The sequence below is a fragment of the Balaenoptera ricei genome, chromosome 6, assembly GCF_028023285.1.
Source record: "Balaenoptera ricei isolate mBalRic1 chromosome 6, mBalRic1.hap2, whole genome shotgun sequence".
Taxonomy (NCBI): Eukaryota; Metazoa; Chordata; class Mammalia; order Artiodactyla; family Balaenopteridae; genus Balaenoptera; species Balaenoptera ricei.
The window spans coordinates 34,284,532-34,306,567 of NC_082644.1; the positions used below are offsets into that span (position 1 = coordinate 34,284,532).

The following is a 22,036-nucleotide window of genomic DNA, read 5'->3' on the forward strand; positions in this document are numbered from 1 at the left end:
GAAAACTGGACAGCTACATGTAAATATTGACATTAGAACATTTTCTCACACCATATACAAAAATAAACTCAAAACTGATTAAAGACCTAAACATAGGACTGGAAATCATAACACTCCTAGAAGAAAACGTCAGAAGTACACTCTTTAAGATAAGTCTTAGCAATATATTTTTTTGATCTGTCTCCTAAAGCAAAGGAAACAAAAGCAAAAATGGGACCTAATCAAACTTAAAGGCTTTTGAACAGAGAAAGAAACCATCAACAGAACAAAAAGGCAACCTACTGAATGAGAGAAGGTATTTGCAAATTATATTTCTAGTAAAGGGTTAATATAGAGTTCATACAACTCAACATAAAAAGAAAAGCCCTATTTTAAAATGGGCAGAAGACCTGAATAGACATTTTTCCAAAGAAGACACAGATGGCCAACAGGCACATGAAAAAATGCTCAGCATCACTAATAAATGCAAATCAATCACCATGAGATATTACCTCACACCTGTCTAAATAACTATCATCAAAAAGATAACATATAATAAATGTTGGCAAGGATACGGAGATAAGGGAACCCTCATACACTGTTGATGAGAATGTAAATTGGTACAGTAACTATGGAAAACAGTATGGCTGTTCCTCAAAAAAATAAAAACAGAGCTACTGTATGATCCAACAATTCTGCTCCTGGATATGTGTCTGAAAAAAAATGAAAACACTAATTTGAAAAGGTATGTGCACCCCCATGTTCATAGCAGCGTTATTTACAATAGCCAAGATATGGAAGCAACCTAAGTGTCCACCAACAGATGAATGGATAAAGAAGATGTGGTATATATACAATGGAATACTACTCAGCCATAAAAAAGAATGAAATTTTGCCATTTGCAACAACATGAATGGACCTGGAGGGTATTATGCTTAGTGAAATAAGTCATACAGAGAAAGACGAATACTGTGTGTTTTCACTTATACGTGGAATTTTAAAAAGTAAACGAATGACTATAACAAAACAGAAACAGACTCACAGATACAGAGAACTAACCAGTGGTTACTAATGGGAGAGGTGTAGCAGAGGGGCAATGTAGGAGAAGGGGATTAAGACGTACAAACTACTAGATATAAAATAAATAAGATACAATGTTGTAATGTATAGCACAGGGAATATAGCCAATATTTTATAACTTTAAATGGAGTATAATCTATAAAAATATCGAATCACTATGTTGTATACCTGAAACTAATATAATATTGTAAATCAACTATACTTCAATGTTTAAAAAATGATCTTGCTCAGTAGTACAAGCAGAAACTTGGTCGCATATATTTGGGTGGATCCTTAGAGTATTAAACCAGGAGGGATGAATTATGTTCAGATAGGGGCAAATTTATCAATATGAGTATACCCACGATGGACTCAGGAGCAGCCCATGCTGCATTTCATACCAATGAAATATGTATTTCTCTAATGAGATCCTGATAAATATTTTTTAAAACTCTCTGAGTTTTTTTGACGTGCAGCCATCTTTTGTGGTAACCTGAAGACATCTGTGGTGGTGGCTCTTCAATAATGAAGTCTGTGAAATAGAATAGATGGGCACCCTACAAAGATACTTCTTGACATATATACCTATAATATATGAAATTCTGTGTCTGTGGGCAGAAAACACAAGTCATCATAACAGGGATTCAGATCCTCTTTCTCAGTCCTTGATACATCCTACTTTATAGACAGGAGGCTTCAAGTAAAGGAGAGACTGGGTCCTTTTGACAAAATTTCTTGTAACTTAGTCACAAGTATATACAATTAATCATTCCCCAAAAGTCCCTAAGGGAGACCTGTGCCATCTACCAGTTGAATCTCCTTCAAACTGGATCTACAATGTATGGTAGCATCATTGGAAGTTATGGCTACTGCAATTACAGTCTCACTTAGGAGTGGTTCTCAAATGTGTGGTGATAAGAAATCTTCCCAGGGGCAAATTTTAAGGAGGTATATTTAGTAGTTCACTTTGTGAAGAAGAGCTGTGTCCTGAGTTTAGATTTATACTGATTCATGTCCAAAGCTCAATGAGTTGACGGGTAGAAGGGGGCTAGACAAGAATAAGACTGGAATAAGATGTCTGGATGAGACAGATGTGGATGAAGTTCTAGGAATAGGTACTGAATAGGGTTTATAAATGCTTAAGAGAGGATAGAACATTAGAGGGAAGAAAACAAGTGAGGTTTGTGTATTTATAACTTTGGCTGGCTGTGCAGAGCCATGTAATGGCCATTACAATGTTTCTCTTCCTAAGGCCACAGCTCTCATAAGTGTAGCCTTTTCTGCCAGCCTCTGGTAATATTACTTACCCTCACTATAAGCCTGGTGGTGCTAATGGTTCCCTACCATCATCAGTTACAGGATGCTTCACCAACCCTACCCATGTTTTTGGAGCCCCCGTTTATTAAACTCAAGTGTCCTTTTGTTTCTTGACAACTGACACGTGTTTTTTTAGGTGACCCTGACAACAACCCTGATCATAAACTCCATGGGGATAGGGAATTTAATATCTTTTACCTGATGTTGTTATCCCAGCATCTAGAATGATGTCTATCGCACAGCAAGTTTTCAATAAATATTTGTTCCATGAACATATGTAGTGACCACTTTCTTTCTGTTAGTGAAATTTATGTTAAAGTCTATTATGATTGATTTAATGTAATATTGATTTAATACAGTTTGACCAGCATTTTAATGCTGTTATTTGTAATTTATTAAAGAATGACAAAGAATTACGTATGTTAGAAAAAAGCAAGCAAACTTGTTATGTGCACAGAAATCCAAGATCAACGTAATTTAATTAACAAAATTTGTTGAAACAATAATAGAATTCATCCGAAAACAATGTTGATTCATAAAAACTAACAGCTTCCTTATATATCAATACATCTATACCTGCAGCACTGCCTTGACCTCCAGTAGAACCTCCACACTGGGCTCCAGGGGTGCCAGCACGGGGCTTAGGGGTTAATGGGTCTGTTGGCTGTATAGAAACAGTGTAGAGGTCCCAATTGAAAAATTACAAAATTATAATTTTACAGCTATATAATTTCAATCCTAAATACCTCAATCGTCCTGCCTTTGTTTTTTACAAAACCAATTTTCTTACGTAACTCAAAATTTTTTCACACTTTACCTATGTAATGGTAATTTTAACATTTTCAATATCCAGTCCATATTCAAGTTTCCCCAACTGTCTCCAAATGACTTATGAAAAAACTGCTATTTCAATTGGGAGCCAATAGAGGACCACCCTTTGCATCTGGCATTTAAGTTGATATTTAACCCGTTCTCTTCAGGATCCTTGAGAGGCTCAGCAGGATACTTTTAAGACATCGCCCTTCAGCTTTCTAGAATGCGTAAATGCCTAAAGAGTGACCGCAGCAGTGGACGCGGAGGTCTATGGGAAATGTAGTCTTGAATCCTTCTGTTTTACCGCGCGGCACTCTGGGAAGGGGCTTCTGGGCTGCTTCTGCGCGTGTGCGGCTGTATCCCCGCCTCCTCCCTCGTCTTCTCTGGACTTCAGGGAAGAGGTTTGGGAGCCTGGGAATCGGCTCGGAAAGTGAAGGGTGCGCACCTGGGGTGAGAGTGCGGGGGGACCAGCTGAGAGGGGTGCATTTGTGCCTAGGGATGGAAGCGGAAAATCTTTGGGACTCCCTCCCACCAACGCCGGTGTATGCGCCCGGGCGGGCCCCTCAGCCTAGGGAAGGCCGGTAGGGGGTGACCCCGGCCCTCGGGCTCCCGGGGTGCAGGTCGGGCTGGTCCGGTTAAGAGCAGGTGCTCAGTGTAGGCCTGGGTGTGTGGGGACCGTGTGCTCGGCCCCGCCTGCAGCCCGACAGGGGAAAAAAAGCCCATGTCGGCGGCAGGGGGGAAAGTGAATTTATAGTGCTGACGGTGGCCAGGGGTCTGCGATGAGCGCCCCAGCTCTGGAGCAGAAGGACCCGGGTAAATTACAGGTCTGTCACCTGTAAGCAGGGTTACAGAAGGAACCTGGGTAAGAGGTATTTCATATGAAAGTGATACTAATGATGACTGTTTCATGGCGTTGTTTTGAAACTTAGATCTAAGTCTTCACTTGTAAAGCATTTAGACAAGTGCCAGATACTGAGCACTGAGTAAGTGACAACTGCTATTATAGTTGGAAGACACTTTATTCTTTTCCTTGGACGGCTTTATGTTATCTCACAACCACTTTAACAAAAACCGAGGCTCAGGTTGGTGGAACGGTGTGGTCAGGTCACAAGCTAGTAGTGAGGGAGTTTAGATTCAAGGGCAGGTGTGCTTTACTTACAGCCTCAGGCTTTGTCTAAATATCACACCTACCTAATACCGTCATTGTAGCCTTCACGGCACTTAGCGAAGAGGCCTGTCCCTGATTCCCAGAAGTATAAGGGAAAGTGAATGTAGATGGAATCCTACCATGTGTCAAAATGTATTCTGGGATTTCTAGTGTCTCTTCAGGTCACTTGGGGCAGACAGAGGTCCCTGGCCCCTTCTGCATTGTCAGGCTGTCTTTTAAGTCTGGTATTATAATGAATTCCAAAAATTAGGCTTTTGCTCCTAAAATGAATTGTTTCTTGGATCCACGTCCCAGTTACCTTGAAACAAAGTGACCCTTGTGAAGTAGGAAGCAGGGAGTCTCTGTTAACAGGGAGTCTCTGTTAACAGGAGTCTTACCTGGAAGAGAGCACCCCTATGACCTTAGACCTCGTTCCAGAGCCTCAGAGCAGAGACAGAAGAGCCCAGAAAGGAGCAGATCCTAGATTTGCAAGATCAGAAGCTGTTCTTTTTTTTTTTTTTTTCCAGAAGCTGTTCTTAATCTCCCTGCTCAGAATGAGCCAGTCTTGGTGATGACCACACCTCCAGAAGCCACCAGACTATGTGACAGTGGGGGGTTTGGGCCAGCCTGAGGAGAGCAAAGTGAGCTGAACTGGTCCAGGGGCAGGCTGTTCAGGAAAGGCCATTTTGTTGGAGAGCTTGTGAGGGTGAGGTCCGGGGGTAAGGGATAACTAGGCAGAGGGAGGAAATGCTGTCTCCACTCCCCTTAAATGCCCGCCCCCAAAGATGCTGTGTTGCTGTCACATGTGTCTATCACCACATGTGACACTAGTGGTATGCTGACCTCACAGGATCCCAGAATGATGATATATGAAGGGTTTTCCAAGGTCATCTATTTCTAACTCTCTTGAAATCTTTAAAGACATCGGACCTGAAAAGTTCAGTGACTTGTCCAGGGAAACCCAGTTTGTTTGTGACAGAATCAGGAGGAAAACAGTGCACTTCGCCCTCTCACAGGTAGGTCACCAAAAGCATCTTATCAAAAGAGCCTTTTGACAAATATATCACGGCTGAAACAATTAAAATTTCCTGCCTTAAGGCATCCCATCTCTTTTATTAGGCTTTCTGTAGATTGTTTATACCAGCGGGTAAATAATATTAATAAGAAAAATAGATAAATGATGCATACTGAGTATTGTTCTGCTAAGTTAATTTTAATGAAAGTATAGTGTCTTATCCTTTGGTGTATTTAATTCAGCTAATCTTCTGTTGTTTTTATTTACTTGTGTTAGGACACATGCATTATTTTTAAAACGATTGAGAAAAGTTTACATTCACTCAGTTAAAAACTGCAGATTTAATCCTCATGGTTATCTCAGAGTCACACAAAGACAGGTGGTGCCACCTGTACGTGATCACTCTAGTGCCTTTTCAAGGCCAAGAGGGCCCTATGCCTATAAGGAAGCTGATCCCCAACTAGGGTGCTGAGATTTTGGGGGGTGAATCTAGGAGCTATAAGACAGGTTATGTCTCATGACACCCATCTTTCTGTCCCCTCAGCTGAACCACAGTTCTCTACTCTCCCAAGAGCAGAAAATGAACATACCTCAGGTGAGCTCTTTATTCTTTCCCCATTTTGCATTTTTATGGATTTACAAGGTTAAGAAGCATCCATTCATTAAATGGAAAAGGAGAAATAAAAATAGACCAAGTCAATCTTGAGGGATAATATACACTGTTTTACTATTAATTGTGATGTTTGCTGTCAGCTTTTGGTAGGTTACCTTTCTCAGGGTAAGAAGGTTGCCTCCAGGTATCAGTTTGCTAAGATTTCACATTAGTCATGAATGTGCATTAAATTACATTGATTATATTTTGTGTATCTATTGGAGCAAAGCTATAGCTTATTTCCTTTAATCTATAAATACTGTAAACAGTGTAATGGATTTTCTAATGTTAACTTAAATCCCTGTGTAGACCCTAATTGCTAATAAGTGTGGTAAGTTGCTTCTTACATATCTTCCTAGGACTTTTTACTAATACTGTATTTAGGATTTTTATTTTTGTATCCACAAGTTGGATTAGACTATACTTTCTTGTTTCTGTGTCCAATTATAGTATCATGGTCATAGTCTCATAAAAGGAAATGGGACATTTTCCTGCTCCTTTTCTTTAATAATAATTTAGATGAGAAAATTGTGTTACATGTAGATTTTGTGAAACTCACCTATAAATTAGGGCCTTATGAAGACTTTTTGCTTGAAGATTTTGATTAATTTATTGGTCATAAGTCTATGATGGATTTGTATTTTTCTTTTTAGTGTAACTTTCCTCATTACGTTTTCATAGAAAATTGTTCGTTTTTATTTATTTATTTTTTAATTTTGGCTGCGAGGGGTCTTAGTTGTGACACGCTGGATCTTTGTTGTGGCATGCAGGATCTTTAGTTGTGGCATGCAGACTCTTAGTTGTGGCATGCATGCGGGATCTAGTTCCCCAACCAGGGATTGAACCTGGGCCCCTTGCATTGGGAGCGCAGAGTCTTACCCACTAGACCACCAATGAAGTCTCTATTTATGTTTTTAAATGTATTTTCATGAGCTTGTTGATAGTATTCTCTTAGGATTTCAAAATCTTTGTTATATCAATAATTTCCTTTTTTGATCAACTTTAAAATTTTATTTCAGTATAAAGCTTGCCAATCAGAAAAGGACAAAGTATGTTCTCGTTGGCCCAATCTAAAACTAAGAATTTCTGTGTCTGAGGGTCTTAGTATTCTGTGCTGGCAGAATAGAGTAGAGGAATTGGGAGTAGAGGAACGTGCACTTGCCATGTTTGTGCTTTCTACCTTTGCATACCCACCTGTCAGCACCATTTGTTGACAAGAATATCCTTTCTCCATTGAATTGCATTGGCACCTCTGAGGGAAATCAACTAGCAACCTATGTTTGGGTCTGTTTCTGGATTCTGTTCACTTCTTTTTTTTATTTTTTTAAAAATTTTCTTGAAGTATAGTTGATTTACAATGTTGTGTTAATTTCTGCTGTACAGCAAAGTGACAGAGTTAAACATATATATACATTCTTTTTTGTATTTTCATTATGGTTTATCACAGGATATTGAATATAGTACCCTGTGCTATACAGTAGGACCTTGTTATTTATCCATCCTATATATAAAGCTTGCATCTGCTAATCTCAAACTCCCAATCCTTCTGCCCCCCACCCCTCCTCTCCCTTGGCAACCACAAGTCTATTCTCTATATCTATGTGGACTCTGTTCACATCTGATGACCTTAATCCTTTTGCTAATACCACGTTGCTTTGATGAGTGTCTCTTTATAGTAACTCTTGAAATCAGATAATATGTGTCTTCCAACTTGGTTCTTTTTTGGGAGTGTTTTGGAGATTCTAGGTACTTTGCTTCTCTATAGAAAGTTTTGAAAATTGGCTTGTCTATCTCAGGAAAGCCTGCTGAGATTTTGATTTTGACTGCACTGACTCTATAGAATCTGTAATATAGATCAATTTGGGGAGAATTAACATCTTGATCAAAATGCCTTCCAATACATTAACACATTATCTCTCTCAATGGGGGGGTTTTGAGGGTTTTCATTTTTATTCTTTTGAGTCAAAAGGATAGTTTTGACTTACAGTCTAAAAGAATAACTCTACATTTTGAAGATAAACTCTAGTGGGGTAGTAGTGAAAGCAGGAACAATATAGGAGGCTATTTCTGTAATCCTAGCAATAAATGATGATCATTTAAGGGTGTTAGTTGCTTTCAAATGGTCGGATTCTGGAGGTAATTTAAGGTAGAGCCAACAGTCTAGGAGTGTGTGTTTCTTCTCCACAACCTTACAAATAGAGGGTGCCATCAAACTTTTTGAATTTTTACTAAGTGATTAAAAATGATAACTCAAGTTTAGTTTTACAGACTTGCCTCTTCTCATGAGTGAGGTGGAACATCTTTTTTGTTTGTAATTCATCTATATTTCTTTTTTATTGAACTGTTTATTTCTTACTGTTTTCCTGTTGATGTGCTGATTTTAATTAATATATCCAGTATATCTTTATAGCTATTTTTCAGTGACATAAGTTGCACAATTTTCCTAGTTTTTCTTATTTTTGCCTTGCTCATGTTTTCTTAATTTTTGCCATAAAGGCACTTGTTCCTGTTTTTAACTGTGGTGAACTTTTTTTGGCATTTAAAAAAAAAGTATTGAAATATAGTTGATTTTCAATGTTGTATTAGTTTCAGGTATACAGCAAAGTGATTCAGTTATACAAATGTATATACATCTACATATATATATGGTATATATATTCTTTATCAGATTCTTTTCCATTATAGGTTATTACACGATACTGAGTATAGCTCCCTGTGCTATACAGTAGGTCCTTGTTGTTTATCTGTTTTATATATTGTGGTGTGTATATGCTAATCCCAAATTCCTAATTTATCCCTCCCCCCCTTTGCCCTTTGATAACCATAAGTTGTTTTCTACGTCTTTGAGTTTATATCTCTTCTGTAAGTAAGTTCATTTGTATCATCTTTTTAGATTACACATATAAGTGATATCATATAATATTTGTCTTTCTGTTTCTTAATATGATAATCTCTAAGTCCATCCATGTTGCTGCAAATGGCATGATTTCATTCTTTTTTGTGGCTGAGTAATATTCCATTGCATGTATATAGATATATACACAACACATCTTTATCCATTCATCAATTGATGGAAATTTAGGTTGCTTCCATGTCTTGGCTATTGTAAAATGCTGCAGTGAACATTGGGGTGCATGTATCTTTTCGAAGTATGGTTTTCTCCAGATATATGCCCAGGATTGGGATTGCAAGATCATATGGGAGCTCTATTTTTAGTTTTTTAAGGAACCTCCATACTGTTCTCCATAGTGGCTGCACCAATTTACATTCCCACCAACAGTGTAGGAGGGTTCCCTTTTCTCCACATCCTCTCCAGCATTTGTTATTTGTAGATATTTTGATGATAGCCGTTCTGACTGGTGTGAGGTGATACCTCATTGTAGTTTTGATTTGCATTTCTCTAATAATTAGTGATATTGAGCATCTTTTCATATGCCTGTTAGCCATCTGTATGTCTTCTTTGGAGAAATGTCTGTTTAGGTCTTCTGCCCATTTTTTGGTTAGGTTGTTTGGTTTGAGCTGTTTGTATATTTTCGAAATTAATCCCTTGTCAGTAGTATCATTTGCAAATATTTTCTCCCAGTCTGTAGGTTGTCTTTTCATTTTGTTTATGGTTTCCTATGCTGTGCAAAAGCTCTTAAGTTTAGTTAGATCCTATTTGTTTATTTTTGTTTTTATTTCCATTACTGTAGGAGACAGATCCAGAAAAATATTGCTGTGATTTATGTCAAAGAGTGTTCTGCCTGTGTTTTCCTCTAGGAGTTTTATAGTATCTGGTCTTACATTTAGATCTTTAATTTATTTTATTTTTGTATATGGTGTTAGAGAATGTTCTTTTTTTTTTTTTTTTTAGTAGATCTTTATTGGAGTATAATTGCTTCACAATACTCTGTTAGTTTCTGTTGCACAACAAAGCGAATCAGCCATATGCCTACACATGTCCCCATGTCCCCTCCCTCTCAAGCCTCCCTCCCATCCTCCCTATCCCACCCCTCTTTTTTTTTTTGGATGACCACAACAAAAGCAACAATGATTGCAATTACCAAACATGAAACACACTCATACTATGTCATAATATTGACATTCAGTCCAGTAATCCTCCACTGTAACAGCTCCTTTACTTTACAGTGAAAATTGATTTGTATATTATTTGCCTCTGAGTCCTTGTGGGATTTTTTCTTTTTTAAATTCAGACAGAAAGTCACAAAAATTATACTCATCCTCATCAGTTCACTCAGTCCCATGTAATTAATTTTTTTTTTCATCTTGATCTTTTGTTAGCACTTTTATGAGTTCATCAGTTGTTCATTAAGAGTTCTGAAAATGCTTATTCATTCAGTTCAGCAGTACAGTCAGTTACCAGAAACCTGTACTTGTCAGAGTCTTTTCCATGAATTTCTTGAAGATGAAACCCTTTTATAGGAACATATTTGCAAAAGCATCAGAGTACACACAAAACTGTCTGTAAATGACAAAAGACTTAAAAATGACCACAGTTAAAGATTTGATGAAAGTTCATAATAATGCAGTTGACAAGAAAATTAGTTATTTCTGAGATATACATTTTAAAGTAATAACTAGGATTATTACTTATAACATTATACGAGAACATATAAGATTTTTACAAATTTCATGTAATGCCTGAAACATTTATATTAACATATTTCCATACACATAACCCAATGAAAGTTTAGTATTAGTTGTTTTGTTTGTTTTTTTATACTGCAGGTTCTTATTAGTCATCAATTTTATGCACATCAGTGTATACATGTCAATCCCAATTGCCCAATTCAGCACACCACCATCCCCACCCCACCGCAGTTTCCCCCCCTTGGTGTCCATATGCCCGTTCTCTACATCTGTGTCTCAACTTCTGCCCTGCAAACTGGCTCATCTGTACCATTTTTCTAGGTTCCACATACATGCGTTAATATACGATATTTGTTTTTCTCTTTCTGACTTACTTCACTCTGTATGACAGTCTCTAGATCCATCCACGTCTCAACAAATGACTCAATTTCATTCCTTTTTATGGCTGAGTAATATTCCATTGTATATATGTACCACAACTTCTTTATCCATTCTTCTGTTGATGGGCATTTAGGTTGCTTCCATGACCTGGCTATTGTAAATGAACATTCGGGTGCATGTGTCTTTTTGAATTACGGTTTTCTCTGGGTATATGCCCAGTAGTGGGATTGCTGGGTCATATGGTAATTCTATTTTTAGTTTTTTAAGGAACCTCCATGTTGTTCTCCATAGTGGCTGTATCAATTTACATTCCCACCAACAGTGCAAGAGGGTTCCCTTTTCTCCACACCCTCTCCAGCATTTGTTGTTTATAGATTTTCTGATGATGCCCATTCTAACTGGTGTGAGGTTACCTCATTGTAGTTTTGATTTGCATTTCTCTAATAATTAGTGATGTTGAGCAGCTTTTCATGTGCTCCATGGCTGTCTGTATGTCTTCTTTGGAGAAATGTCTATTTAGGTCTTCTGCCCATTTTTGGATTGGGGTGTTTGTTTCTTTAATATTGAGCTGAATGAGCTGTTTATATATTTTGGAGATTAATCCTTTGTCTGTTGATTCATTTGCAAAAATTTTCTCCCATTCTGAGAGTTGTCTTTTCATCTTGTTTATGGTTTCCTTTGCTGTGCAAAAGCTTTGAAGTTTCATTAGGTCCCATTTGTTTATTTTTGTTTTTATTTCCATTACTGTAGGAGGTGGATCAAAAAAGATCTTGCTGTGATTTATATCAAAGAGTGTTCTTCCTATGTTTTCCTCTAAGAGTTTTATAGTGTCCAGTCTTACATTTAGGTCTCTAATCCATTTTGAGTTTATTTTTGTGTATGGTGTTAGGGAGTATTCTAATTTCATTCTTTTACATGTAGCTGTCCAGTTTTCCCAGCACCACTTATTGAAGAGACTGTCTTTTCTCCATTGTATATCTTTGCCTTCTTTGTCATAGATTAGTTGACCATAGGTGCGTGGGTTTATCCCTGGGCTTTCTATCTTGTTCCATTGATCTATGTTTCTGTTTTTGTGCCAGTACCATATTGTCTTGCTTACTGTAGCTTTGTAGTATAGTGTGAAGTCAGGGAGTCTGATTCCTTCAGCTCCATTTTTTTCCCTCAAGACTGCTTTGGCTATTCGGGGTCTTTTGTGTCTCCATACAAATTTTAAGATGATTTGTTCTAGCTCCGTAAAAAATGCCATTGGTAATTTGATAGGGATTGCATTGAATCTGTAGATTGCTTTGGGTAGTAAAGTCATTTTCACAATGTTGATTCTTCCAATCCAAGAACATGGTTTATCTCTCCATCTGTTGGTATCATCTTTAATTTCTTTCATCAGTGTCTTTTAGTTTTCTGCATACAGGTGTTTTGTCTCCCTAGCTAGGTTTATTCCTAGGTATTTTATTCTTTTTGTTGCAATGGTTAATGGGAGTGTTTCCATAATTTCTCTTTCAGATTTTTCATCATTAGTGTATAGGAATGCAAGAGATTTCTGTGCATTAGTTTTGTATCCTGCAACTTTACCATATTCATTAATTAGCTCTAGCAGTTTTCTGGTGGCAGGTTTAGGATTCTCTATGTATAGTATCATGTCATCCGCAAACAGTGACAGTTTTACTTCTTCTTTTCCAATTTGTATTCCTTTTATTTCTTTTTCTTCTCTGATTGCCGTGACTAGGACTTCCAGAACTATGTTGAATAATAGTGGTGAGAGTGGACATCCTTGTCTCGTTCCTGATCTTAGAGGAAATGCTTTCAGTTTTTCACCATTGAGAATGATGTTTGCTGTGGGTTTGTCATATATGGCCTTTATTATGTTGAGGTAGGTTCCCTCTCTGCCCACTCTCTGGAGAGTGTTTATCATAAATGGGTGTTGAATTTTGTCAAAAGGTTTTTCTGCATCTATTGAGATGATCATATGGTTTTTATTCTTCAATTTGTTAATATGGTGTATCACATTGATTGATTTGCGTATATTGAAGAATCCTTGCATCCCTGGGATAAATCCCACTTGATCGTGGTGTATGATCCTTTAATGTGTTGTTGGATTCTGTTTGCTAGTATTTTATTGAGGATTTTTGAATCTATATTCATCAGTGATATTCGTCTGTAATTTTCTTTTTTTGTCGTGTCTTTGTCTGGTTTTGGTATCAGGGTGATGGTGGCCTCATAGAATGAGTTTGGGAGTGTTCCTTCCTCTGCAATTTTTTGGAAGAGTTTGAGAAGGATAGGTGTTAGCTCTTCTCTAAATGTTTGATAGAATTCACCTGTGAAGCCATCTGGTCCTGGACTTTTGTTTGTTGGAAGATTTTTAATCACAGTTTCAATTTCATTACTTGTGATTGGTCTGTTCATATTTTCTGTTTCTTCCTGGTTCAGTCTTGGAAGCTTATAGCTTTCTAAGAATTTGTCCATTTCTTCCAGGTTGTCTATTTTATTGGCATAAAGTTGCTTGTAGTAGTCTCTTAGGATGCTTTGTATTTCTGTGGTGTCTGTTGTAACTTCTCCTTTTTCATTTCTGATTTTATTGATTTGAGTCCTCTCCCTCTTTTTCTTGATGAGTCTGGCTAATGGTCTTTCAATTTTGTTTATCTTCTCAAAGAACCAGCTTTTAGTTTTATTGATCTTTGCTATTGTTTTCTTTGTTTCTATTTCATTTATTTCTGCTCTGATCTTTATGATTTCTTTCCTTCTGCTAACTTTGGGTTTTGTTTGTTCTTCTTTCTCTAGTTTCTTTAGGTGTAAGGTTAGATTGTTTACTTGAGATTTTTCTTGTTTCTTTAGGTAGGCTTGTATAGCTATAAACTTCCCTCTTAGAACTGCTTTTGCTGCATCCCATAGGTTTTGGGTCATCGTGTTTTCATTGTCATTTGTCTCTAGGTATTTTTTGATTTCCTCTTTGATTTCTTCAGTGATCTCTTGGTTATTTAGTAACGTATTGTTTAGCCTCCATGTGTTTGTCTTTTTGACGTTTTTTTCCCTGTAATTCATTTCTAATCTCATAGCGTTGTGGTCAGAAAAGATGCTTGATATGATTTCAATTTTCTTAAATTTACTGAGGCTTGATTTGTGACCCAAGATGTGATCTATCCTGGAGAATGTTTCGTGCGCACTTGAGAAGAACGTGTAATCTGCTGTTTTTGGATGGAATGTCCTATAAATATCAATTAAATCTATCTGGTGTATTGTGTCTTTTAAAGCTTGTGTTTCCTTATTTATTTTCATTTTGGATGATCTGTCCATTGGTGTAAGTGAGGTGTTAAAGTCCCCCACTATTATTGTGTTACTGTCGATTTGCTCTTTTATAGCTGTTAGCAGTTGCCTTATGTATTGAGGTGTCCTATGTTGGGTGCATATACATTTATAATTGTTATATCTTCTTCTTGGATTGATCCCTTGTTCATTATGTAGTGTCCTTCCTTGTCTCTTGTAACATTCTGTATTTTAAAGTCTATTTTATCTGATATGAGTATAGCTACTCCAGCTTTCTTTTGATTTCCATTTGCATGGAATATCTTTTTCCATCCCCTCACTTTGTCTGTATGTGTCCCTAGGTCTAAAGTGGGTCTCTTGTAGACAGCATATATATGGGTCTTGATTTTGTATCCGTTCAGCAAGCCTGTGTCTTTTGGTTGGAGCATTTAATCCATTCACATTTAAGGTAATTATCGATATGTATGTTCCTATGACCATTTTCTTAATTGTTTTGGGTTTGTTTTTGTAGGTCCTTTTCTTCTCTTGTGTTTCCCACTTAGAGAAGTTCCTTTAGCATTTGTTGTAGAGGTGGTTTGGTGGTGCTGAATTCTCTTAGCTTTTGCGTGTCTGTAAAGCTTTTGATTTCTCCATCAAATCTAAATGAGATCCTTGCCGGGTAGAGTAATCTTGGTTGTAGGTTCTTCCCTTTCATCACTTTAAGTATATCATGCCACTCCCTTCTGGCTTGCAGAGTTTCTGCTGAGAAATCAGCTGTTAACCTTATGGGAGTTCCCTTGTATGTTATTTGTCGTTTTTCCCTTGCTGCTTTCAATAATTTTTCTTTGTCTTTAATTTTTGCCACTTTGATTACTGTGTGTCTCGGTGTGTTTCTCCTTGGGTTTATCCTGTATGGGACTCTCTGCGCTTCCTGGACTTGGGTGGCTAATTCCTTTCCCATGTTAGGGAAGTTTTCGACTATAATCTCTTCAAATATTTTCTCTGGTCCTTTCTCTCTCTCTTCTCCTTCTGGGACCCCTATAATGCGAATGTTGTTGCGTTTAATGTTGTCCCAGATGTCTCTTAGGCTGTCTTCATTTCTTTTCATTCTTTTTTCTTTAGTCTGTTCCGCAGCAGTGAATTCCACCATTGTGTCTTCCAGGTCACTTATCCCTTCTTCTGCCTCAGTTATTCTGCTATTGATTCCTTCTAGTGTAGTTTTTATTTCAGTTATTGTATTGGTCATCTCTGTTTGTTTGTTCTTTAATTCTTCTAGGTCTTTGTTAATCATTTCTTGCATCTTCTCAATCTTTGTCTCCATTCTTATTCCGAGGTCCTGGATCATCTTCACTATCATTATTCTGAATTCTTTTTCTGGAAGGTTGCCTATCTCCACTTCATTTAGTTGTTTTTCTGGGTTTTTTTCTTGTTCCTTCATCTGGTATATAGCCCTCTGCCTTTTCATCTTGTCTATCTTTCTGTAACTGTGGTTTTTGGTCCACAGGCTGCAGGATTGTAGTTCTTCTTGCTTCTGCTCTCTGCCCTCTGGTGGTTGAGGCTATCTAAGAGGCTTGATTGGAGGCTCTGGTGGTGGGTAGAGCTGACTGTTGCTGTGGCAGTCAGAGCTCTGTAAAACTTTAATCCACTTGACTGTTGATGGGTGGGGCTGGGTTCCCTCCCTGTTGGTTGTTTTGCCTGAGGCAACCCAGCACTGGAGCCTACCTGGGCTCTTTGGTGGGGTTAATGGCAGACTCTGGGAGGGCTCATGCCAAGGAGCACTTCCCAGAACCTCTGCTGCCAGTGTCCTTGTCCCCACGGTGAAACCGAGCCACCCCCTGCCTCTGCAGGAGACCCCCCCAACACCAGCAGATAGGTCTGGTTCAGTCTCCCCCAGGGTCACTGCTCCTTCCCCTGGGTCCCGATGCGGACACTACTTTGTGTGTGCCGTCCAAGAGTGGGGTCTCTGTTTCCCCCAGTCCTGTCGAAGTCCTGCAATCAATTCCCACTAGGCTTCAAAGTCTGATTCTCTAGGAATTCCTCCTCCCGTTGCCAGACCCCCAGGTTGGGAAGCCTGACGTGGGGATCAGAACCTTCACTCCAGTGGGTGGACTTCTGTGGTTTAAGTGTTCGCCAGTCTGTGAGTCACCCACCCAGCAGTTATAGGATTTGATTTTACTCTGATTGCGCCCCCCTACCATCTCACTGTGGCTTCTCCTCTGTCCTTGGACGTGGGGTATCCTCCTTGGTGAAGTCCAGTGTCTTCCTGTCGATGATTGTCCAGCAGCCAGTTGTGATTCTGGTGCTCTCGCAAGAGGGAGTGAGAGCACGTCCTTCTACTCCGCCATCTTGGTTAATCCGAGAATGTTCTAATTTCATTATTTTACATGTAGCTGTCCAGTTTTCCCAGCACCACTTGTTAAAGAGACTGTCTTTTCTTCCTTGTATATTCTTGCCTCCTTTGTCATAGATTAGTTGACCATAGGTGTGTGGGTTTATTTCTGGGCTTTCTATCCTGTTCCATTAATCTGTATGTCTGTTTTTGTGCCAGTATCATAGTGTTTTGATGACTGTAGTTTTGTAGTATAGTTTGAAGTCAGGGAGCATGATACCTCCAGCTCAGTTCTTCTTTCTCAAAATTGCTTTGGCTATTCAGGGTCTTTCGAAGGCATTTGTTTTTTATGTTGTCAAGTTTAGCAGTTTTTTCTTTTACGCTTTTTGGATTTTTAGTCATAGTTGGGCATTTCCCACTCTGACCTTATAAAAGAATTGCTCTGTGTAGTCTTTTAGAGTATGATTTTATTTTTTACAGTTAGATCTCAAATACATTTTAATTTTATCCTTCTCTGTGGTGTGAGGTATAGATCAGTCTTTTCCCAGATGGGCATCTAGTTATTCTGATGACATTTGTATCTAGCCATTTCTCACTCATTTAAATGATGTCACCTGTATTCAAATAGGAAATTGACTCTGTTTATCATTTTTCCTACTACACAGTTTCTTCAGTTTAAGCTTGGACATCGTTTTGGGCTCTCACCAGTGCCCTGCTCCTTTTGCCCACTTCTACATTTATATTAGATTGTGGGCAATATTGTTCTAATTTTTTTTAATCAATACTACCTTACCCTCTGTCTTCCAGAATTTGTTCAATATTCAGGCCTTGTGCTGGGACGTTTCTCTGAATTCCTCTTTTGTCATACTTTTATAGCTATAAAACCTTTTTATTTTACCTGAATGTGTTTTTGGAGGCAGGGGATGTAAATGTGTGTGTTCAGTTTATTCCTTTGAACTAGAGAAATAATTTTTGCTTGTAATTCTCTCGTCTCTTAATTTCTGGTACTCTAATCTTTCTGTTTTCTCTTTCTACCACTTCGAAATTCTTTCTCCGCCTTCCTGGCCTATCTTTCTACCTGCCTTTTAAATTTTGCTCTTCCCTTGAATTTTGTACTTGGTCCTTTTCTTTCCTAAAGTTTCTATGTCCTTTCTGAACCAGCCCTTTTTCCCTGATGACTTAAGTTACCATCTTAATGACTGTCTCCTAGATCCTTATTTTCATTTTAGATTTTCCTTCTCCATTCCAGAATCTTGCAGCCAACGATGAAATAAATAATTCCATCTGTATGTTCCATGGGTGTTTTGAGTGCAGTTGAACAACATCTGCTCACTGTGACCCAGCCTCTGATTCTTACTTATTCTTCCAGTCTCTGTGTATGGCATCAGCATCTACCCACTTGCTTGTGCAGCATCTCTGTGTATTAATTTCCCATTCTTTATCTCTGTTGCTTTGCCTTAGTATAGATCATCTCTTAAACTGGGTATTTTGTTTTGTTGCTGAAGATATTGTCCACTGTTCATATAGAGCGATGGTTCCTAACTAGGGGTGATTTTGCTTCCCAGGAGGCATTTGGAAGTATTTGGAGATATTTTTGGTTGTCATGACTGGGAATGCTATTGATATCTAATCAGTAGAAAACAGGGATACTGGTAAATATTCTAAAATACACAGGACAGTCATCCACAAAAATAGCATTATCTGGTCCAGAGTGTCAGTAGTGCCAAATTGAAGAAACCCTGCTATAGAGCAAAGGCAGAGTTAGTCATCTTTTATAGTATTTTGTTTTAAACTCTAAACAGTAAAAATATATCTGGAGAAAACCATGATTCGAAAGTATACATGCACCCCAGTGTTCATTGCAGCACTGTTTACAATAGCCAAGGCCTGGAAGCAACCTAAATGTCCATCAACAGATGAACTGATAAAGAAGATGTGGTATATATATACAATGGAATACTACTCAGCCATTAAAAAGAATGAAATAATGCCATTTGCAGCAACATGGATGGAAAGGTGGGGAGGGAGGGATAAATTGGGAGTTTGGGATTGACATATACACACTAGTATATTTAAAATAGATAACCAACAAGAACCTACTGTGTAGCACAGGGAACTCTGCTCAATATTCTGTAATAACATAAATGGGAAAGGAATTTGAAAAAGAATAGATATATGTATATGCATAACTGAATCACTTTGCTGCACACCTGAAACTAACACAGCATTGTAAATCAACTATAGTCCACTATAAAATAAAAATTAAAAAAATAAAAATTAAATAAACAGTAAACATAGTAGGAGTTAGTTTTCAAAAATATTTTCCATGTCCTGATTCTGAACCCTCAGATTGATTAGAAATATGTTGTTAACAGGCATCAGTATCATTCAAGGACGTGACTGTGGAGTTCACCCAGGAGGAGTGGTGGCAGATGGACTCTGCTCAGAGGACCCTGTACAGAGATGTGATGTTGGAGAACTACAGCCACCTCGTCTCAGTGGGTGAGCAGACCTTACCATGTGACTTCCTCAGGAATGCAAATTCAGTTTTTTCTCTTTTAAAATGTTAATCACTTTTGTTGAGGAATATTAAATGGAAAATTTAGCACTTTTCAGTGTACAAGTCAATAGGTTTTAAAAGATTATACAGTAGATTACCATCATCAAAGTCATGATTTGGAATATTTTCATCATCCCCCCAAAATTCCTTGTACCCCTTTGCAGTGAGTCCCCTCCTTTCATTCCTACTTCTCAGACCCCAAGCAATCACTGATCTGTTTTCTATTTCAATAGCTTTTCCTTTTTTCGAATTTTATATAAATGAATTCGTTAAGTATATACTGTGTTTTGTCTGGCTTCTTTCATTTAGCATGATGCTTTTGAAACTCGTGTGTGTGTGTGTGTGTATCACAGGTTTATTCTTTTTATCCTTAGTAGAATTCCTTTGTGTGCATATACCACAGTTTGTTATCCTTTTCAGTTCATAGACACATGGGTGTTTTTCCAGTTTGGGCCTGTTATGAAAAAGCTTCTATGAACAGTCACATATAAGTTTTTGTGTCAATATGTTTTCATTTCTTGTGTAAATACCTAGGAGTGGGACTACTGGGTCTTCTGGTAAGTTTATATGTAACTTATTCAGAAAGTGCCAAATGTTCCCAAGTTTGGTCTACTGTTTTTCATGCCTGTAAGCAATGTCTGAGAGTTATCATTGCTCTTGGATTACCAACATTTCTAGTTGCATCTTATTGGATTTTAATTTGCATTTCTCTGGTAATTAACAGTGTTGAACTTCTTTTCATGTGCTTTTTAGGCATTCATAATCTCCTTTAATGAAGTGTCTCATGAAATCTTTTGCCCATTTTTTTGTATAGTTTTTTGGTTTGGGTCTTATTGTTGAGTTGAAGGAGTTTAGATCTTTATCAGATATATGTTTTGCAAATGTTGTATTCTCCAGCTCTGGCTTGCCTTTTTAAGAAGAAAATGTTTTCAGGTTGTTTTTGGTTTGAATATATACTTAAAAAACTTTTTATATAACATAATTAAGATTCACAGGATTTAGCATAATTGTATTCTTCACAAGTTTCCCCTAATGGTTGTATCTTACGTAACTATAATATAATCTCAACACAAGGATATAAGCATTGGTACAATGTATGTGAATAGCTCTGTGCCATTTTCTTTACCTTATTTTTTTATGGAAGTATAGTTGATTTAGAATATCATGTTAGTTTCAGGTATACAGCAAAGTATGTGTGTGTGTGTGTGTGTATATATATATATATATATACACATATATATATATATATATATATATATATTCTTTTTCAGATTCTTTTCCCTGATAGGTTATTACAAAATATCGAGTACAGTTCTCAGTGCTATAGAGTAGGTCCTTGCTGGTTATCTGTTTTATACATAAGGGTGTGTATATGTTAATCCTAATTTATCCCTCTCCCCTTTGGTAACCATAAATTTGTTTTCTATGTCTTTGAGTCTGTTTCTGTTTTGAAATACGTTCATTTGTATCTTTTATTTTTTGATTCCACATATAAACAATATCATATGATATTTTTTTTTCTCTGTCTGGCTTCACTTAGCATGATAATCTCTAGGCCCATCCATGTAGCTGCAAAGGCATGATTTCATTCTTTTTTATGACTCAGTAATATTCCATTAGGGGTGTGTGTGTTGTGTGTGTGGTATATATATAAACCACAACTTCTTTATCCATTCATCTGCTGCAGTGAACACTGGGGTGCATGTATCTTTTTGAAGTATGGTTTTCTCTGGATATATGCCCAGGATTGGGATTGCAAGATCATATGGTAGCTCTATTTTTAGTTTTTTAAGGAACGTCCACAGTGGCTGCACCAATTTACATGCCCACCAACAGTGCAAGAGGATTCCCTTTTCTCCACACCCTCTCCAGCATTTGTGATTTGTAGATGTTTTGATGATACCTCATTGTAGTTTTGATTTGCATTTCTCTAATAATTAGTGATATTGAGCATCTTTTCATATGCCTGTTAGCCATCTGTATGTCTTCTTTGGAGAAATGTCTGTTTAGGTCTTCTGCCCATTTTTTGATTAGGTTGTTTGGGTTTTTTTTGTTATTGAGTTGTATGAGCTGTTTGTATATTTTGGAAATTAATCCCTTGTCAGTAGCATCATTTGCAAATATTTTCTCCCAGTCTGTAGGTTGTCTTTTCATTTTGTTTATGGTTTCCTATGCTGTGCAAAAGCTCTTAAGTTTAGTTAGGTCCCATTTGTTTATTTTTGTTTTTATTTCCATTACTGTAGGAGACAGATCCAGAAAAATATTGCTGTGATTTATGTCAAAGAGTGTTCTGCCTGTGTTTTCCTCTAGGAGTTTTATAGTATCTGGTCTTACATTTAGATCTTTAATTCATTTTATTTTTGTATATGATGTTAGAGAATGTTCTAATTTCATTATTTTACATGTAGCTGTCCAGTTTTCCCAGCACCACTTGTTAAAGGGACTGTCTTTCTCCATTGTATATTCTTGCCTCCTTTGTCATAGATTAGTTGACCATAGGTGTGTGGGTTTATTTATTTCTGGGCTTTCTATCCTGTTCCATTAATCTGTATGTCTGTTTTGGGCCAGTACCATACTGTTTTGATGACTGTAGCTTTGTAGTATAGTCTGAAGTCAGGGAGCCTGATTTCCTCAGCTCTGTTTTTCTTTCTCAAGTTTGCTTTCTCAAGATTTGGGGTCTTTTGTGTTTCCATACAAATTAAAATATTTTTTGTTCTAGTTCTGTGAAAAATGCATTGGGTAGTATCATCATTTTGAAAATATTAATTTTTCCAATCGAAGAACATGGTATGTCTTTCCATCTGTTTACATCAACTTCAGTTTCTTTCCTCAGCATCTTAGAGTTATCAGAGTACAGGTCTTTTGCCTCCTGAGGTTAGTTTATTCCTTCCTAGGTACTTTATTCTTTTTGGTGAGATGATAAACGGGATAGTTTCCTTAATTTCTTCTGATCTTTC

The 22,036-nt window shown here is 37.4% G+C and overlaps 1 protein-coding gene across 1 annotated transcript in view; it reads left to right on the plus strand.

Moving 5' to 3' along the window:
* The first annotated feature begins 3,546 nt into the window (after positions 1–3,546).
* ZNF782 (zinc finger protein 782) overlaps positions 3,547–22,036 on the plus strand; it is a 61,370-nt gene continuing 42,880 nt past the window's right edge. The window contains exons 1-5 of the mRNA XM_059924431.1: positions 3,547–3,618; positions 4,843–5,021; positions 5,166–5,331; positions 5,875–5,925; positions 18,895–19,021. Of these exons, the coding sequence (XP_059780414.1) occupies positions 5,185–5,331; positions 5,875–5,925; positions 18,895–19,021 (325 nt within the window). The 5' untranslated portion in view covers positions 3,547–3,618; positions 4,843–5,021; positions 5,166–5,184. The remainder of the gene's footprint in view (positions 3,619–4,842; positions 5,022–5,165; positions 5,332–5,874; positions 5,926–18,894; positions 19,022–22,036) is intronic.